The following is a 19,608-nucleotide window of genomic DNA, read 5'->3' as shown; positions in this document are numbered from 1 at the left end:
GGCCTGTCAGCAGCCTGCGGTAAGTCCGCCATGGGATAGTGAGCACTGAAACTTGGCACAGCTCTTGCCAGCTTTCGTACCGGACCCACGTTTGTGACTGCAATAGCCTGTATTTTCATACTCTTTCTCCTCCCGCCCTTCCTTCCTTCAGTCGCTGATAGAGCTCTTTGTGAACAGACTGGACTCGGTTGAATCGGTTCTGCCGTACGAGTACGATGCGTAAGTACATTGAAACAGGCTTCCAGAAGCGTTTGAGAAGGCGGGTTTCTGTTCTCGGTGCGGTGATGCAACTCCTCGTACAGCAAACATGTTTCTTGTAAGCAGTGTTTTGGATGGAGGAGTAAACCCAGCGGCAGGAATGAGATACAAGAGGATTGGGAAGGGTGAGGGCCATACCTGTACCTCCTGACTGTCCTCTGTTGTGTTAAAGACAAGGCTGCTGCGTTTCCAAAGGGTGCATTGTGCTGAGTTCCAGATTTAGTGTTGACTGTTTGATACCTTTGCAGGTTCTTCCTGTTAGCCAAATCTGGGAAGACAGGAGGTTTGTGTTCTTTGTTTCTGGCAACTAGAAGAAGTTGGAAGAAAAGTTACTGTTATTTTGACTTTTCCCAGTAAAGCTCTCTATCTGATTCTTGAGCATTTCTTGTTTTTATTCTTGTCTGTCCAAATTATTACAGGCTTTTGCAGGTGTTTATAGCAGTGACATACAGTATGATTTGCAGCCTTGCTGTTGGGCATATAGAAAAGAGAAGCTTGCAGGTGTTGTAGGTCTTATGCTGTGCTGTAAGACTAGCTCAAAAAGCCCACACTGTCTCTATTTGCATTAAGTGTTAGGGAAGCCAATGAATTTAGGACCACTTATTGAGAAAAAGTACTTTTTTCGCCAAAGAGAAGTGATTTTTCTCCCCCACCCCTGGCATAACCTCCTACTACCTGTGTTTAAATAATGAAGATCCAGAATGGTTACATTCTCTCTCCTATAATCAGCTGGGTCAGACTATGTAGTTGAAAAGAATTGGTATATGGCAGCGTGGCACATTAATATTAAAAGCACCATCCTTTCTTTGGAACACGTTTCATGTTAAATACTACTTGAAGGGGTGTAGTAGTTGTTCCAAAACCTTTTTGCAAGGGAAATGGACAGTCTGTAGCATAGTTTCTTTTTTCCTAATATGAAACATTCTCTTGTTGTTTAATGCCATTTGAAAAGGGTGCTTGGACTAAGCATCTTGTGTTTTGTTAAAGATACTTCAGCTATGATATAGTTGGGTTGAAGTCAATATATTACATAGAACTATTTCTAGGTAATATATGCCAAATTTCTTTGTAAAGGCACTCAATTTTTTGGGCTAACCCACCAAAAGAAGCATGAAAAACGCCATGTTAAAGATAGAACTTAGTAAGTTGTTTTATGCTGATATGTACAGTTATATATCAATTAAAAATTAAAGGTAACCTTTTCCACTTTTTCCCCAGTTTTGACTTCTGTCAAGATACAGAAGAGAAAAGACCATCAGAAAATCTCGGACAAGTGCTTTTTGGGGAGAGAATAGCATCATCTCCGTATAAGGTCATTTTATCCCTTGAAGTTGACCCTGTTTCGGTTTGATAGCTGTCACTCCGATGGCTGTAATCCATAGACAGAGCTGGAGATTTGATGATTGTGTGATTATTCATTCAAACAGAAGCTTTATAGTGTTTGTGTAATCAAACCAAAACCCCTCCCACTATCTAGCCCGAAGGCATCTTAGGGTGGCTAATGAAAGTCAGGAAACTGAGCCAGTAATCACTCTTCTTTCCTGTTCCTCTGTGGAAGAGGGGTCCAGAAACTATAACTTAAGCAGTTGTTTAGCAGCTGTGTGTATGGTGTGTTAGGTGATCTGAAATCAGTAGGTTTTTAGATGTACTATTGCAGGCTGTAAGCTGGTGTTTTGGGAACTGTTTCATATATTCCATTGTACTATTGGGCAACTTGGAGTGGGATGGAGAAGTCAAGCTGGGGCTTGTTTCCAGCTTTTCCCTCCTGTACACACTCAAAAACTGTTGTCTAAACCCAAATTTGTCATTGTTGATGTGTATCACTTGAAGACCCTGTAAAATAAATCTATGGATATATTTTGTAGATTAGGTATGTAATATTTTTCTGCCTCATGCCCTGCATTAGGCCTAATGTAGCATCTCTGAAAAGCCTTGCAGTTAACTTGGGAAAATTATTAGCAGTAAAGTGTGTTCAAACAGTGGCTTTTAATGCTCGAAAGGCTGTATCCTGTTCAAGTGCAGTTTCCAGGCCGGGATTTGCTGGTGAAACTGAAAACTGGGCTGTGTTTGTGTGTGAGGGTTGCTAGATAATCCAAATCTCTGTGAGCAAAAAAATCCCTGTGAGTCTACTCTTGCTCAGTCATTAGGGACCTAGTGACATCTTTTTATAGGACTATTAAGGAGGTGATGCCTCCTCCCTTGTATAAACTTCTCCTACAGGAGTCTTTTTGTTTGACTCTGAGCTAATGTAATTTTATGTCTTATGACTGCTGGCCACAAGAAGCTTTTAAATACAAAGCATGATGGGTCATTTGGGCTGGCTACCCGTTGGATAGATTAAGCATTATAACAACTATTTTGTTTGAAATGGCTGCACACTACAATAATGAGAAAATGCTGTTACTGGTTAGCAATTAGCCTTGATAAAATTAATGGTTTAAATGTGTTAGCTCGCTGCCAGGTAAATCCTAACTGGGTTACAACAGAAGCCTGGCATAAAAACATGAGCACGTTTGTGTTAGGTGAGCTCTGCTGGGAAGCTTGTTGCCTTTTGGCAGCTGTGTCTAATGACCTAGTCAGCATGGGGAGACACAGCTAAATTGAAGATGGAACATTCAGAAAGGGTGTAGTTAAAAGCCTGGTTTAGTAGATGATGAAGTAACCAAAATAACCCAAATTGGTAACAGAAGAAAGTAATAACTTTTCTACTGATTTTCAAATTTCAGTCCTCAGATTTATCTGCAGGTGGTTTACCTGGGCTGCGGAAGAGATTTTTAGCAATGTGGCTCTTCATCAGGGACTGTAGTGATAGGACAAGGGGTAATGGGTTAAACTTAAAAACAGGGAAAGTTCAGGATAGATATAAGGAAGAAGCTCTTTACTCTGAGGATGGTGAGGCCCTGGAAGTGGTAAATGCTCCATCCCTGGCAGTGTTCAAGGCCAGGTCGGACAGAGCCTTGGGAGACATGGTCTAGTGTAAAGTGTCCCTGCCTGTGACAGGGGGTTGGAACTGGATGATCTTAAGGTCCTTTCCAACCCAAACCATTCTATGATATCCCAACAGGATATACCTAAATCTTGACATTTACATTAAAGATGTTGTATGGGAAATTCTGACTTTAGAAACTTCTATAGCAAAGAAGCCAAATATTTCATGAAAGTCAGCTTTACATGGCAAAAAAGACTAAAAGACTTTTTTTGAAGCAAGACTGAAATTACTTTTTTTGTGTGCTTTTTTTATTAACAGTTTACTTTTAAAAAGCAAGAAACATGTAAGAAGGTTTGTACAAGGTCCTATGACCCAGCAAACAGTGCTGATAAAAGCAAACTGGCTTTTTTGAAGAAAGGAATGCAGTTGAATTATCAGCATCACTGGTAAGCTGAGCTGTGTGCTTGAGGTTGGGGGTGTGTTTGCTGTTTACATTGTTATCTATGTTCTAAGAGGTTGCTTTCTTCCTTCTATGTGATAGTTGTCCTCTGCTGTGCATCTTGTGGGCACTACTGAAAACTATGTGCATTACATGAATGTTAAATGGCAATGTGAAATAAGGTGCATCCCATTCTGAGGACGTGTTCTTTGATGCTTTCTGTCTAGGATTATTGACAACATGCCTGTAACGTGGTGCTATGATGTGGAAGATGGACAAAAATACTGTAATCCGGGATTTCCAATAGGATGTTTTGTTACTCCAGATGGTAGAGTTAAAGATGCTTGTGTCATAAATGTAAGTAGTGGAACCTTTTTTGTTAGTAGAGTGGATATAATTTCATGCACAGTATTTTCAGGTTTTCCTTTCCTAAGAACAGATACCCTTGTGAACCTCGTTGATGTTCAGAATGTGGGCATTGACAAAGCTGAATGCTGCTTCTTTGCAGGGTCGTTGACCAATATACATAAAGCTTATAAACCAACTGTATTGGTGTCTAAAAGCCTTAGAAAAATTGAGGTTTTGTTCTGAAATTTCATGTGTCTCCATCCATGTACCTATTCATTCTTTGTACATGTTGTATTTGCATGCAAGACCTTCTTTTATTGACTTCAGATAGAAGCTTTCTAGTGAAGACCTAGAAATGAGCACTGTGTTCTAGTTGCAAAAGTTATGTCTAGCACAGTTGACAAGTTAAACGTGTCAGGGTTTTCCCAGCTGGCTGGGAGATAACAAACACAGCTGTGACAGGGCAAGAATTCTATTGACAACAATCTGAAATGTGTCAGTTATCCTGGGAGTTCCATGGTGAACTAGTACAGTTACAGATAATGGTGATAGAGTTTTATTTCTCCTGGGGTGAGGGACCACACTCATCTCGGGGAGGAGAGAGCTCTGTGCTGTCACTCTGCTCTGCTACATGACTTAGTGCTTGTATGCAGTGTAGGCAGTTTGTATTCAGCAGGTCTGATGCTTCTTGGAAGTGATGCATTAATCATGTACATTCAGTTTACTCTGTCTGCAGTCACCTTCCAACTTGGTTACTCCTCAGGCTCCATAGAGTAATAAAAATGGTCTGTATCTTGACTAACCTGTTCCAGTTTGGTGTTTGTAGAATCATAGAATGGTTTGGGTTGGAAAGGACCTTAAGTACCAACCCCTGCCATGGGCAGGGACACCTTCCACTAGAGCAGGTTGCTCCAAGCCCCTGTGTCCAACCTGGCCTTGAACATTGCCAGGGATGGCTCAACCATAACTTCATGCACAGGCATCAGTGGTTGAGTTTCCTAAATTGCCATGAGAATGGTGCATGGCATAGTGCTAGAGGGATAATTGTTACATGGACAAATAAGAATGTAACTCTATGGATATAACTAGTCTCTGGGCTGAGTTGGGGAATGTCATCATCTCTTAGAAGTATACCCAAACACCTGTTCCAGCAGACATAATTCTCTTTAAAAATGGGGACAAGAAAGGGGATGTTATCATGCAATGGCACAGCTATGGTTCACCCTCACGTTTATGCAGCTGGGGAGCTATATTATCCCTTCAGCTGCTCCTTTGGACATGGAGGAAATGGGTACCTAGAGATGGGTTTTTAGTATGACATAGGAATGATTCTACTTTCCCAATGGGAATCTTGATCATAGTGAGAGAAGAGGGATCCAGATGAACTTAATGCAAGAGGCCTTTGTACTTTGGGAGGGGGCAAGGGACAGAAGTTGTGTGGCAGTTGGAAAATGGCTGATACACACAGTAAATAAAAGAATGTTTTTACTTGGAAACAACTACCAGTCTGTCATCCTGGTGCCCTCATTCAAATTAAATGGTTTTAAACAATGTCAGTGTTGAGGAGAGAGATAATCCAAGTCAACTTAACTGACTTTGGTATCACCTGAGCTTTATATAGTTCTTCACAATTCCAGATTCTGAAGGGATAGAGATGGCAAAACAGAATGGCTACTGAAGGGGAAAGGTAGGCTTTTTTTGAAGCAGAACCTGGTTTGTAAGCTTTGGTAGCTGGAGTGTCTGTGAGGAAGACTGCAGGGAGGAGAGAAGTGGTGAATCTGAATTACTTCTACCTTGAATAAATAGATCTTTGTGCTCGTTCTAGCAGCTTTTTGAGGTAAGTCCAAAAATGATGTCAAACACATTTAAATTTTACTTGTAAAACAGATGTGATCCTTTATGTGGGTTTGTACATATATAATTAAATATATAGAAAAAGACATCAATATTTTATAGAGGTATATTAACAAGAAGTTAACGTTGAAGTATTTCCCCTTCTTTCTTGGTCCTTCATTGGACAATAGTCCCATTTTAAAGTTCTTGAGTGCTTGCGCCCTCTCCTGTTGGAGAAGTTTCTCAATGTCTTGATGTTTTGTAGTCAGAGTTCAACAAGAAGAACACTTTCTACCTCTTCAACCACGTTGACATAACAATCATGTACCATAGCGGGAAGGATGAAAACTGGCCTGGTGCACGACTGGTGATGGCAAGACTGAGACCACAAAGGTAATTGTGCTTTAAAGTAGCAAGTTCTAGTACTGGGGAGTCCCCCCAGTAGCTGAAAACTTAGACATGATAACCTGGGGTCTGTGAGGTCTGAGGAAGTGGTTATTCTGATCTCTGATAAAGCTTTTGGTATGCTTCATGGCTGGAACTGTATTTACAAAGGGCAGTTCCAGGCTCATAAATGTCATTTAACTTTGCTTTTCAAATGTTCCCAAAGTCCTTCCTGATGGAAAAACTGCTTGTGCAGACTTCTTAGAACCTGACACAAACAATAGAAGCTTTCTTATATCTATTGATTTACAGCTGGGTGTGTGCCACTTTCTTTTAAAAGACATCCTTTAATGGGGTAACAAGTTTCCCATGTCACCTCTCTTAATGTTGCTGCATTGCCTCCCAAATGTGCTCTGTATGAGTGTACAGTGTCTGTACAGGTGTGCTTTTACCTGTGTTAGTTTGGATACTGAGATACAGGTGAAATAACAAGTTAACACTGGCATTCAGGCCAGCAGAAAACAACAACTGATGTCCTAAGAAGACTAACTTACTTTCTTAAACAGTAGCTCCTTAGTTTGTGTGTTAACCAGAGAGGAGATACAACAATTCCGAGGTCAGAAACAGACTGAAGTGATTACTTCAGCCTCTTGTCTGTCCAGGCACAGCCTGTACTTACCCATATTTGAAAGCCACAGTCCATTTATAAGATTTCAAAGTCGTGTTTTTAGCTTTTTACACTTTTTTCTACAGAGGTTAAATACATTCTGAAGTTACACTACCACGTTTTCTCAAGTCATAGGGACATGGATGGTACAACATGAGTCGGGTATGCTTGGTTTTTCTGTTGCAGTGGTATAGTTTGGTTTTATTGCTACCAGCCTTCTCTGATTTTGGTTAACACTTGATCAGTTGCATCCTGAATGGTTGAAAGAATAAGGATTTGTCTTTTCACCAGTAACGGAGACCACAAGAGGGCACAGTTGGGTTGCACATAACCTTGATTTTGTCATTCTCTGAGTCTGTGTTTTGCTTGGTGCTTTGCTTCAACCTTGAAGTTGAACATTGATGGCAGTATTTGTGGTTGGAGCACCCTAGGCCTTACATGAAAGCTTTTATTATCTTGGGGCTTGACTTAGTTGCTGACACATCTAAGGTAGAATTGTTTATCTAAATGGGGTAAATACAACTTGCCCAAGAGGGTGTGAGAGGGAAGCTGTTTTCCAGTGTTGGAGGAAGTTCACAGGAGTAAATTCAAGCAAACTTCAAGGAGTTTTTGACTTTGTGCTTCTACAGCTGCAGTATTTCTAAGGCACTGCAGAGAAGGGTTTGCATATTTGAACTTCAGAATATAGAATGTTGTTCTGAGTTGTTCTGTATTTTCCAGAGTACACGAGACTGCTGAGAGGTGCAATTAGACCACTTGTATAGGAGTGGAAAATGGAAAGGTTCCCACAGTCATTCTTTTGTCCCAGTATAAAAAGACACTCCCAAATCCACCAAAATAAAATAAACCCTCTTCTCCCTGTGGTGGAATCTGAGGGGAAGGTGAGAACCTATGAGATTGCATTATTGATGAGGGACTTAACCTCTGTGTCAGTAAGGAAGACAGAGGATTTCTTGCAGTCTTGAAGAGAGATATGGTGGCAGAGAGAGGGATTTTGTGGTCAGCTTACCATCTTGCCAGGTGAAGATCTCCCAACTTCACAGCCTGGTTAACCAAGCAGCATTTGAGGTTAGGACTAGGACTTCATTCTGATCATGACAGAAAAGTGGGTAGGGTGAAACCTCATCTGATGCCCTTTAGAGCTTGTCTCCCACATGCTTAGCAAACAGCTTTGCCTATAATTTCCTCAACTGCCTTGAAGTGTGAACAGATACTAACTGAGTGTGGGATTGTGATCCAAGATCCAAAGGATGCTTCCTATGGAGGTCTTAGCTCTCGCTACAAGTGCTTGTGAGAAGCAGTGTTCAGTTCTGGCTTTAAGACTGTCACAGAAGTTTTGACTAATGATACCTAATTATACACCTGACTTTATTCTAATGTTATCTCAAGCTGCAAACATAAATATTAAGAAAAATACATTCTAAGATCTTCAGGTTTGTTGGTAGAACAGAAAAGCAGGTTCTCAATGAAGTTGAATAGCTGGTACAAAATAGGATACACCGCTCTCCATTTGTTTGGTTTTTAAAGAAATACTTGTTTGAATTACCTTAGAAAAGATTTAAGGAAAACGTATATTGTAAAACATACACAATTATATTTAACTTTTTATTCCCCCCCACCTTTAGCTACAAACATACAGATGAGAACAACTTAAGTTGTGAAGGTCCACCTATGGAGATTCCTGGAGAGTTCACCAACAAACTGAATCTGATCTACACTTACTCTGTGACATTTGAAGTAAGTATTGAATCTGTTACGTTAATATGTAATTCCCCAAAAGAATGACATCAGAACAACTGGATAATTTGCTAATAGCCATAACTGGATTAAAGCAGTGTAAATTCCATAAGGAAGGTCTTGTGAGGCAGTTTTCCTCAAACCTGTTACTTTTCCATTGCTGTAGTTTAAGTGACATTTGAGATGTGTAAATAAAGACTCCCCACCCTGTTTTATTACTAATAGAAAGGTAGTAGATTGAATAACTATAGTAGTTGTCTTCCATGAGGTGTGCTCTGTGTTGTCAGAGTTCAGTCAGGGTACTGAGAATCTCGTGTAGAAGAGATGTTTGTATTATACTTGTAGGCACTTTTGTGTTAAATATTGGTATTAGCATATTTTTCTTCTAGTGAAGTTGCAGGTCTCATCTCATTTTGTGTTTCTTCACTGTCTTTTGGAGTAGGTGGCCCTTTATCTTTTAGACTTAATACTCTAATGTTTACTAGCACTCTAATGCTTTGTTCAGTCTGTTAGGAGGAAGTTGGGCTTTCTTACAGCTGGGTCTTTACCCCAGCATGGAAAGTGAGCCTCCTGTTGGGGTGAGAATCGTTTGATTCAGGCTACTTCAAACTTTGGTCTTTTGGTTCCAGTGTGTCCCAAAAGCCTGGTTGTTTTTCTGATGTAAGACACCAATCTTACAGGATTTACTTGAGACCACCAGCTTGCTTTCTATAGGCATCAAGCATATAGGCATATCATATAGTAACAGCTTTTATTCTACCAAACTGAATTTGAGTTGAACCAATGACCCTGAGGTGCAAGGCTCTATATCCTGTTACTTTCCCCTTGTGACACCCAGTCATCCTAATCTTACTACATGAATGAGCCTCCTATCTGTTAACATTTGTGTTTAAATCTTGATGATAAGTTGCAGTTTAACTTTGGTTATTCCTGCAATGTGTTCCACATCTGGGCTGCGTGTTCTTAGGCACAGAGCAGGTAGGGCTTAGCTGCTGTGGGTCAGGCATTCCCAGCACTTCTTGGTCACCAGGCTCCTCAAAACTGCTTCTTTCTTGGTTATCTGTTAGCCTTGATTTGAAATAATATGTGATATGGTTTACTTTTTAATAGTAGCCTCCAAATAACTTAAAAGGAGAGTTTTTATCAGTAAGAAGTGTTTTTAATAAGAGAACATCAGTTTCACTAAGCTTGAATACACAAATGTAATGTACTAATGTTTAGTACACAAGTGTAATCCTGTGAGCAGTTCAGTCCTCAAGTTGCAAACTTCAGAACCACACTTGTGAAATTCTGTGCCAGCGATCTGTGAACCACTGATAAAACTGGGCTGGTAAAGAGCAACTTGGAGCAATTTCAGCCACCTTGTAACAGTCAAGAGCTGCACCAACACAGAGCATAGAATTGAATGTCCTATCACTACAGTCCCTGATGCAGACTCCCTGTCCAGCATGCTTGTAGCTCCCTTCAGACACTGGAAGCTGCTCTGAGGTCTCCACATGGCTTCTCTTCTCCAGGCTCAACATTTTAGACTGTACAAACTTACCAGCAGGTAAATAAATGAAGGAGTTCATCAGAACTTCATGCCATACAGGAGACAGAATACGGTAGCAGGACAGTGGGCATACATCCCATGGGACATGCTGTAAGGAGCAAGGCTTGAGGTCAGAAAGAACCATCGTTTGTCCAGCTCCCACATGAAGGCTTTAGGGGAGAAGGTAGGAGAGAACGGAAGGATCTTTTGAAGGTCAAAGTTGCTGAATGTTTTCTTCTTAAATTCTTCACAGGGATAAGTGGAAATAAAAATTGTCTGCCAGGAATCAGAGTGGAAAATAGTGTGTATCAGACAGCATTGTGGCAGGGAGTGAGGAAACCTGTGCTAAATACATCATAGATAAGAGAAAAATACCAGGGGAAACTAGAAACATACAGAGTGTATTTAAAACATAAAGAAACAAATACATATCTATAAACATATGTAGAGTATACGTATATAAAATACATATAAGAACATACATAGAAACAAATAGAGTGTATTTAACAAAGCTTATGTTTCAACTTCAGCTGTGCTATGCTGGGACTATCTTCTTGTGGTGGCATGATTGTTTTTCAGCATGCATTCGGGAGCTGCAAGCAGCTACATACTGAATCGTGCAAACATGAGGCTTAGCGAAGCCTCAGATGAAGGTAGAAAATGTGGATAGGAAATTTCAATAAACAAGATATTCGTTGGGAGGCTCAAGAGGGAGGTCTAACAAACAGGGCTCATAGCAAGCTTAGATGTTTATGCTGAATGGAAAGTTTGTGGAAGAGATTTGATGTGTGTATCCTTTCTCAGACTGCAACAAACTTCTTTCTATTAATTGCTATTTAATTTCTTTGTAGGAAAAGAATAATATTAAGTGGGCTTCCAGATGGGACTACATTTTGGAGTCCATGCCACATACAAACATTCAGTGGTTTAGGTAAGATTTACATTTATTCAGTGAGTAACCTTTCAGGGAAGCACAAAGATTTCTTGTTTGTGCTTCCAGGCATATATGACTTGTGCCATGGTAAAACAAAGTCTGTTAGTTTTCAGGCAAGAAAACCACCTTGTTTTCATCTGTGAAGTCACTTTTATCAGTGTTCCATCTCTTGGGAGCAGCTGCAGTATTGCATTTCACCAAAGGAATGCATCATTAGTGTCCAAAAGGAAAGCAGCTTCCATCGGTTTGCTTTAGCATCTCCATTCTGTAAAACTTTGGAGATGTTGCTGCTTTGCAATGTTCTCACTGTTACTGTCTGGCTTTCTCTAACTGCCAAGTGAGAGATCCGTGTGTGTGCTGCCTGTTTGGTACTCAGCAGCTGCATACAGTAAAAAGAAGGGCTTTTTAATGAGTAAAAGATGTGAAAAATCTCTTACTTAATTTCCCTCTTTGTACCATGCAAATGCTATCAAGTACATAATCTTAGTTGAAATGTTCATGTTTTGCAATACAGAGCGTTTGAAAAGGCTGATCTGATTAAGTTAAATGGCATGATGTAGATTTCATTGGTCACTAGGTATAAAAATCTACTTGACAAAGTCTGCTTTAAGAGCTGTAGTGTTTCACTAGGGAGAATATTTCAGAGCTCCCTAAGGGGAAAAATAACAAAAAGCAATGTGTAAGTCTTGAGAATTAACAATATATCATGAAATACTGTTCTCTTTTCTGTCTCCTAAGAAATCATAAAGGTACCTAACAGTTTATCTTCTGGGTGGGAAAATACTAAAAGGTCTGAATGACTTAAGTACATCTAAGGCTGTTCCTCAGTGTGGTAGGAATTGGAGTGCATATCTCGACCTAATAAGCAGGTTGAAAGTTTTGGCATTTTCTTTATCTACAGTATCATGAATTCCCTTGTGATCGTTCTCTTCCTATCTGGCATGGTGGCTATGATCATTCTGAGGACTCTTCATAAAGACATTGCAAGATACAACCAGATCGACTCTTCTGTGAGTAAGATTTACAGCCTTTACACGAGCACATTTTTCTGGCACTAGTTGTGTCTATCAATGAGTTTTGAAGACAGTCTGAAGAGATGTAGAACTACCAAGAATTTGCTACATGATAATATGTCTGGGGGTTAAAAATAACTTTAGTGCTATGTCATCTTTCTAGCAGCAGGAGTATATGGGCAGATGTGACAGTCTTACTTTTCTAGCATCATTTGATGCACTTGTATGCAAGGACAAACTTCAGGGTTTAGAAGTATGTGGAGTGATTCACAGAAACTTTTGGAAAGTATTTGAAATGTAAATCCGTCTGTTCCAAGGTCTCAACCAAGGAAGGCCTCTTTATTAGATAAATACTTTCACTTATGCCAGCAGCCACAAGACACACAAAAACGTCCTGGCATTGGTTCACCATCAAGATGTGGCAATTTCTTCTGAGTCCTGTGCTTGCATTTGTGGAGTCTGTCTGGATGTGTAGCTGGTGGTACAACACTGACCTGAGCAGCCAGTGTATTATTTATGCAGTCTCCATCCTTAGAGATGTTCAAAAGCATCTGCACGTGGTTCTGGGTAACCTGCTTTAGGTGGCCCTGCTTGAGCAGGGGGGGTTGGACAAGATGAGCTCCAGAGGTCCCTCCCATCAACCATTGAGTGATTCTGTGACTGGCAACCTGGGATTATAGGTGAGATTCCTTGTTAATGCAGGCCCATTTTAGGTCATTTTATGTGGCCTTAGCAAAGGACCTGCACTATATCTGTTGCAGAGACATCTGTAGCACAGAATTAAAGACTTACTACCCCCTTCAGCACATTTTCTGTCTAAAAATAGGTTTCATAGTCTGAACTATCAATCTTTGTAAGTGTTTTTCCCCTCTTCAGGAGATCAGGCTTAAAACTACTGCAGACAGGTATTGTCCCCTCTGTAATGAAGCTGCATTAGGAAGCTCAGATGCTGTCATTTTTCCAGTTCTAAGGTGGTGTTTCTTTAGAGTAGCTTGTAGTATAGCTTGTCCAGTAGCTTGTAGTATAGCTTGTCCAGAAAGCAAGTGTGCTAGCACTTGTGATGTTTGGGAAGTCTATACTCTAAAGTTCATGGGGAAGTCTGATGCTGTGCAACAGACCCCCAAAGCAAACCCACCGTATCATTATGGCAAAAAAGGATCAGAAGTTAAACCAATGGCTGATAATGGAGTGAAAGTAGTGTGAGGATCAGTAGTTGTCTTGCTGGATGTTATGGGAAACCTGCTGGGTTCAAGGAGAAAGGCAGAGAGGGACCCAGTGTCACAGAGAAGGCTCCAGTCACAACACAATTATAGAATCATAGAATCATAGGCTGGTTTGGGTTGGAAAGGACATTAAGATCATCTAGTTCCACCCCCACCGCCATGGGCAGGGACACCTTGCACTAGACCATGTCACCCAAGGCTCTGTCCAACCTGGCCTTGAACACTGTCAGGGATGGAGCATTTACTACTTCTCTGGGCACCCTGTGCCAGTGTCCCACCACCCTCACAAGGAAGAACTTCTTCCTTATATTTAACCCGAACTTCCCCTGTTTCAGTTTGAACCCATTATCCCTTGTCCTATCACTCCAGTCCCTGATGAAGGTCCCTCTCCAGCATCCTTGTAGCCCCCTTCAGACCCTGGAAGCTGCTCTGAGGTCTCCATGCAGCTTCTCTTCTCCAGGCTGAACAGCCCCGACTTTCTCAGCCTGTCTCCATACAGGAGCTGCTCCAGCCCCTGCTCATCCCTGTGGCCTCCTCTGGACTTGCTCCAACAGCTCCATGTCCTTCTGATATTGAGGACATCAGAACTGCACCCAGTGCTGCAAGTGGGTTCTCACAAGAGCAGAGTGGAGGGTGCAGGATCACCTCCTTTCTCCTGCTGCTCACGCTGCTTTTGGTGTATACGGTTGACTTTGTCTCCAGTTAGGAGATTACACATGAGCTGCAACATTACAACACAACTTCTCCTCACTAGCTGTGTTAGAACTACTTTGGGGGTGTGTGTAAATGATGGGGTTTTAATTTTGGTCCCTATAGTGGCTTTGCTGCCTTAATGGAAAAGAATATAACTGTGAGTTAATAAGACGTGACCAGTAGACGAGTGAAAGGCTGAATAAAGATTATTCCTTCTCATTGCTTAAAGTGGTATCTGCAAGCCATAGAGGAGAAATAATGTCAGAAACTACAAAGGTTTGAATTCTCATTGTTGTTGCTATCTGGATAAAGAAATACTTTAAAATGCACAAAAATGTTTCCAGTTGAAACTAACATCTGAAAGTACTTTTATTCTTCTTTGGTTTTGATATTTAATATCTTTTGTTAATGCAAATGCAGACACTAATTTAAAGGGGAAGAATTTTTCCACATCCTTTAGCTGATGGTTTTTAAGAAACTCCTGTTTGATCTCTCAATTAAATTATGTTCAATATCTTATACTGTCTTGTCCTTATTAGTTGGCCATTTTTAATGTGATAAAGAGCAAGACATGTAGCAGCTTGGTTAGTTTTGATGGATAACAGAAGGAATAAGTGTGACTTCCAAAAAACCACATGCTTTGTTTTCCTGCCAGTTTGTGAGACTTCAAGCTCTATTACAGTTCAAGGAGCTGATTCTAAAGGTGTGAAATAGGGGTGCAAAAGAGGACCTGGGCTGAAGAAGCTGCAGGGGACCAGTTTAGTATCTCACACTTAGGGAATGCTGGTGATCAATGTGCAAGCCAGTGCTGGTGGTCTTGGTCTGTACATTTCATGTTCAGCTGATACCAACTGGCTTTTAGTGTGATACAGATCTAGTGAGACATTAGTGTTTAGAAGTTCTTGGGTTACTTTGAGGATCTTATGACTAAGAGAAGATACTTGAATTGAAGAGAATTCATGTCAATGCATTTTGAAGAGTGAGTGGTAAAACTCTTTTCTTAAAAAATCTCCTTGATCATGACTATTTGAGTATAGGGGACTTAATCTTTGCTAGAATATTTTGAGAACCAGGCTAAATGAATGGCTAAGGTGCAGATTACTGCATTTCTTTGAAGATTTAGAGTAATTTTTAGCCTATTGGCTAAGATTCAAAAGTATCTGTTTAGCTTTGCTGTAGATATTTTGCTGTAAATGGGAAGTGTAGCTTCCTTGTGTCAGGAACTAAAATCCTAAGCATTTATTTCTACTTGGTGTTCATCATTCTGAAAACAGATAAAGATTTACTTCAGATAGTAACCTTTAAGTTCTTTCAGTCCTTCCTTACAACTACCTTCTGTCTTACCTCAGTAACTTTTTCATCATCATCATCACAATTAGTTCACGTTCAGACTTGAAGGAAAGTGTGGTCTTTATGCTTTAACCAGACAACCCTTTCTTTACTGGCAAAGCACTGATGTGTGGAATTACACCTAGAGATCTGGTAGCATTTTCTTTGCAGGCAAAGGTAGTTGGGTCTTGAGTTTCTTTGTTTTTATCGAAGTGCTTTCTTGTGTTTAATAGTTTTTAGGTTTTGTGTTAGTATATCAGACTTCTGAGAGTAATATCTAACCAACAAATACAAGCAAGTTAAGATGCTCTGTGTCATTCACCAGTTGGGTCTGTATTCTTTCTTGCCTTGGTTGTCTGTGTGCTGTACTCCTCGTGGTAAGCAGTCCATTGAATGAACCTCAATTCTCCTTGTTGAACGAAACCTGTATCTCTTAACTTTGTGAGGAAGAGAGTGATCTTCTAGAGGGGTTGGTTCTTTGTGGTTGTGTGTTTGGTTGGTTTTGTGAAGGGAAGTGTTTGCTTTGAGTGACTTTGTTGGAAAGTTCTCTTGTTAGAGGTTCCTTAGAGCTGCTGGACTGAGGATTCCGTCCCTGATCCATCCATTCACCTCTGGCACTGGGACAAAGAGTGTTGATACTTGTCCCTAGTGACTGTAGGGAGCAAACTGCCTTCTGGAGTACAGAGGCCTTTTAATTCTGTCCCACTATTGTCATTGAGACTGCTGTGCTTTGGAAAAGGCAAGAAAAGATAAATGCTTGAACTAGATTGAAATGCTGTAATCCAAGTTAAATGGAATGCTTTGGGTTAGTTTAAATTTAGAATGATGTTACACGGTTTGGCTAATTACATTTTGGTTTTCCTTGCTTTAAGAGATGAGGATTTTCTTGATAAATCCTGCCTTCTTCTTTCACTGAACCATTAGGGGGTTATAAAAATCAAGGAGTGATGAATCAGATGCAATTAGTCTGTCTTTAGATCTAAACTGGAAGTTAATCAGACTTTAAATATGGATTTTGCATTGTGTTAATTCACTACTACATTATGCGTCTTTGCTAAAGACATTGCTGATTTTATACAGGAAGATGCCCAAGAGGAATTTGGCTGGAAGTTGGTCCATGGAGATGTGTTTAGACCTCCAAGGAAGGGGATGTTACTGTCTGTCTTCTTGGGCCAAGGAACGCAGATCTTCATTATGACATTTATTACTTTATGTAAGTAACTTTATTAAGTGATGTGTTTGTCATGTAGTAGTGTAAGAGAGATGCCATATTATTAAATGATAGAAGCCTTCTTTTCGAAAAGAACTCCTTCCTTTAGTAAAACACTAATGTAGTTTCTTAGCAGTAACCTAGATAGCTTCAGTAATGCTGCTGTAAGCAGTGTCGTTCCAAACATGCTATCTGGGCTTATTCTTCATGATGCAGAAATGAAGCTTCCCTGTTACAAGTTTGGTTTTGGTTTATAAAAAGAGTTTGTCATGGTGTAAATTATCCAAGGATCCAGTAATGCAAGTTCCAAGACATGAAATCAAAGCTTTGTTTTGTTCTTGGAACACTTTCTGTCTAATACTTGTGACACAGCAGTCTGCAGCCATGCAGGAATAAGAGCAAGAATGCACACCAGTGAAACAACAGTGACCCAACACTGAGATTGAGAGCTTGCCACGTACATATGGTTATGGAAACTGTCACAAGTTGGTGTTTTATTATGTTATCTATACAGTATATCATAAAATCTCGGAATGGTTTGGGTTGGAAAGGACCTTAAGATCATCCAGTTCCAAGCCACTGCCATGGGCAGGGACGCCTCATGCTAGACATGTTGCCCAGGGCTATGGCCATGAGATGGGGATATATGAGAGTTTATCCTCATTTAAATGTTGGGTAGTGACAGGGATAAACCTTTACAGTGATATGTGTTACAGAGGAGGTTTGCCACACATCCACGGATGACTAAATCCTTTGTCTCTTTAGTCCTAGCTTGCCTTGGTTTTCTTTCTCCTGCCAACCGTGGTGCTTTGATGACCTGTGCTGTTGTACTGTGGGTCTTACTGGGAACTCCAGCTGGTTACGTGTCTGCTAGAATGTACAAGAGTAAGTACCTATATGTTCAGTGTGACACAGCAGGGTAAACTCAGAGTTGCTGGGTTTAATGTAAAACTCACACTGGAGCTCGTGTCTTGGGCAACAAACCTGCTTCTTGCTGCCCTACTGCGAAACACTTGCAAAAAGCCTTGAACTTGTTTTTATCTTTCCCTCAGCATTTAGAGGTGAAAAGTGGAAGACAAACGTTTTGCTTACAGCTCTGCTCTGCCCTGGGTTAGTATTGTTCCTCTTGTTCTTTTATTCTTAAGTATAGATAAATGTGAGGTGGGAAGGAAAGAGGAAAAGGGTGAACTGTCATGTTTTTGTGCCTTTTGTCTTTATTGGTCTCCGAGTTGTTCCTTTTCTGTGTTGCCTATCTGTGAATATAAAGAGAAATGAATTCTGAGGACTTGGAGACTAGGACTCTACAACAGAGCTTCTTAGCATCATTTGGGAGGAATGATGGGACTCCCTCACAAAGCAGCACCACAGCCTGTGAGAATCACTGCAGCAGAGCATTAGGCATAGTGATGGGGCAGTTCCAGTTTGGTACCTCAGCACTTGGTCTGTTCCAGGTAATCTTGTCCTAACTGGGAATAGGTATGGCCACACTGTGGTTTTATGGTAACTTTGGAGTGTCTGTAGTGCTTTTCTGTAAATAGAGAGACAGCCTTTTAGGCAGAACCTCTATTACCTTAATTATAGTATCAGTGTTTTCTTGTACCCGTCTTATTGAAAAGAACACAGGATATATAATTTAGGTGTCTTTTAAATAAATAGCTATATAGTGCTATACTGAACAGTAGGTATTTACTGTGCTTGTGGGTGAGAATGATGCAGAGATTCTCTTCAATTGGATATAATCTTATATAAATGTAGGTAGTGTCCAGTTCTGATATGGCTGTAGTGTGTATCATGCTATGGCAAATACTGTCCTGCTTGGGAAGAGTGGTAACTCTCCTACCTTTCATCTTCTCATAGCTCTCAAGACCTTCCATGAGAATTAGATCAGGGAAGAAAGGGAGCAGAAACCAATTTTTTCTGCAAGTCTTCTGTATTTCTTGGGTGCAACTTTGGGTGCATGAAGCTCTACCTTGACAAATGCCCTTGGCAAAAGTTGAGCAAAAGGTTATAAATCATTTGTGAAGGTATTTCCCCCCCCTGCCCCAATGAGGAAATCTTATTTCTAAACCAAACGTGCTGCAGTCTCCCTGCTGTCATTTAGATGTTATCGGGAGAGCAAAGAAAATATTTATCAGTGGCAGAAATACCATGCTGATCACTTAAATTCCCGAAGAAATGAAGTTGCACAGAGGAAGCGCGATGACTGGGGATGGTGGAATAGGAACAGATGTCTTGATTATGCTTTTTTTAATGAATTTGCATAATATCATAAACAGCCCAAGGCCATTCGAGTCCCAGGAGACTGATGGCAGCTCATATTTGCAGTAGCTCTAAATTTGGAGGGGGGAAGTGGGGTCTGTATTAGGAGCTTGGGCACGTTATCAAGATCAGCAGGTCTTTTAAACTGGCTTTGATTGTTACGTTTTATTCCACAAGACACTTACACCAGGGGTCGCTTGGGTGTGCTTGTTTAGCCATTGCCCCAGCCAGTTCAGGTGAGCATAAGGCCTCTCCTAGGGCAAAAGGAACCTGTCTATTGCTCTAATCCTCCCTCCCTCCTTTTTAAATACAATGGAGGATGCATGTTCACTTCAGGGCAGTTTAAACTGTGCTTCAGGGACACTTTTTCAGCAAAACCCCAGACAAGGGCTCTTCCCGAGCTGAGTTTTCCATGCTGCATCTCTGACTCCATGAACAGTGGCAATTCAAGCAGGGGTTTATGTGGAAAAAGCAGAACTGTTCCAGTACAACAGTACATCCTGCTTTCTTTGGGATGGGACGATTGAAGTCATCATCATGCATCTCAGAGTTGTTTTCTAGTGGTTTCCCAGGATGTTTAGAACATGAGGCAGATGCACTTAACTGTGATGGGAAGAACAGGTCTAGAGACATGTCATGACTGCTGCAGTCTTTGTCTGGGTTCTCCAAAGGTGTGGGCTGCTTAACTGTGTAACTCCACGAGGTACTAATACAGAGATTCTTTCTTTAAAACACCCTTCTGCTCCTGTGTTGCTCTGACAGATGCTGCAGCAGGGTGTATGTTTGTTGTGACAGTGACACGTGGCTTCCTAAATAAGAGC

At 40.7% G+C, this 19,608-nt stretch overlaps 1 protein-coding gene across 1 annotated transcript in view; it reads left to right on the top strand.

Annotated features, from left to right (window-relative positions):
• Positions 1–151: 151 nt before the first annotated feature.
• LOC104403268 (transmembrane 9 superfamily member 2-like) overlaps positions 152–19,608 on the top strand; it is a gene marked incomplete at its 5' end in the record, with an annotated part of 28,743 nt that continues 9,286 nt past the window's right edge. Inside the window, 11 exons of the mRNA XM_010011341.1 lie at positions 152–219; positions 1,477–1,570; positions 3,506–3,633; positions 3,854–3,983; positions 6,073–6,200; positions 8,484–8,595; positions 10,978–11,057; positions 11,962–12,070; positions 16,399–16,531; positions 17,294–17,413; positions 17,581–17,638. Of these exons, the coding sequence (XP_010009643.1) occupies positions 152–219; positions 1,477–1,570; positions 3,506–3,633; positions 3,854–3,983; positions 6,073–6,200; positions 8,484–8,595; positions 10,978–11,057; positions 11,962–12,070; positions 16,399–16,531; positions 17,294–17,413; positions 17,581–17,638 (1,160 nt within the window). The remainder of the gene's footprint in view (positions 220–1,476; positions 1,571–3,505; positions 3,634–3,853; positions 3,984–6,072; positions 6,201–8,483; positions 8,596–10,977; positions 11,058–11,961; positions 12,071–16,398; positions 16,532–17,293; positions 17,414–17,580; positions 17,639–19,608) is intronic.

This window comes from Nestor notabilis, unplaced genomic scaffold (assembly GCF_000696875.1).
Source record: "Nestor notabilis isolate BGI_N333 unplaced genomic scaffold, ASM69687v1 scaffold20283, whole genome shotgun sequence".
Classification (NCBI taxonomy): Eukaryota; Metazoa; Chordata; class Aves; order Psittaciformes; family Psittacidae; genus Nestor; species Nestor notabilis.
Note: the sequence above shows the minus strand (reverse complement) of the source record. Positions and strands in the feature narration are given on the sequence as shown.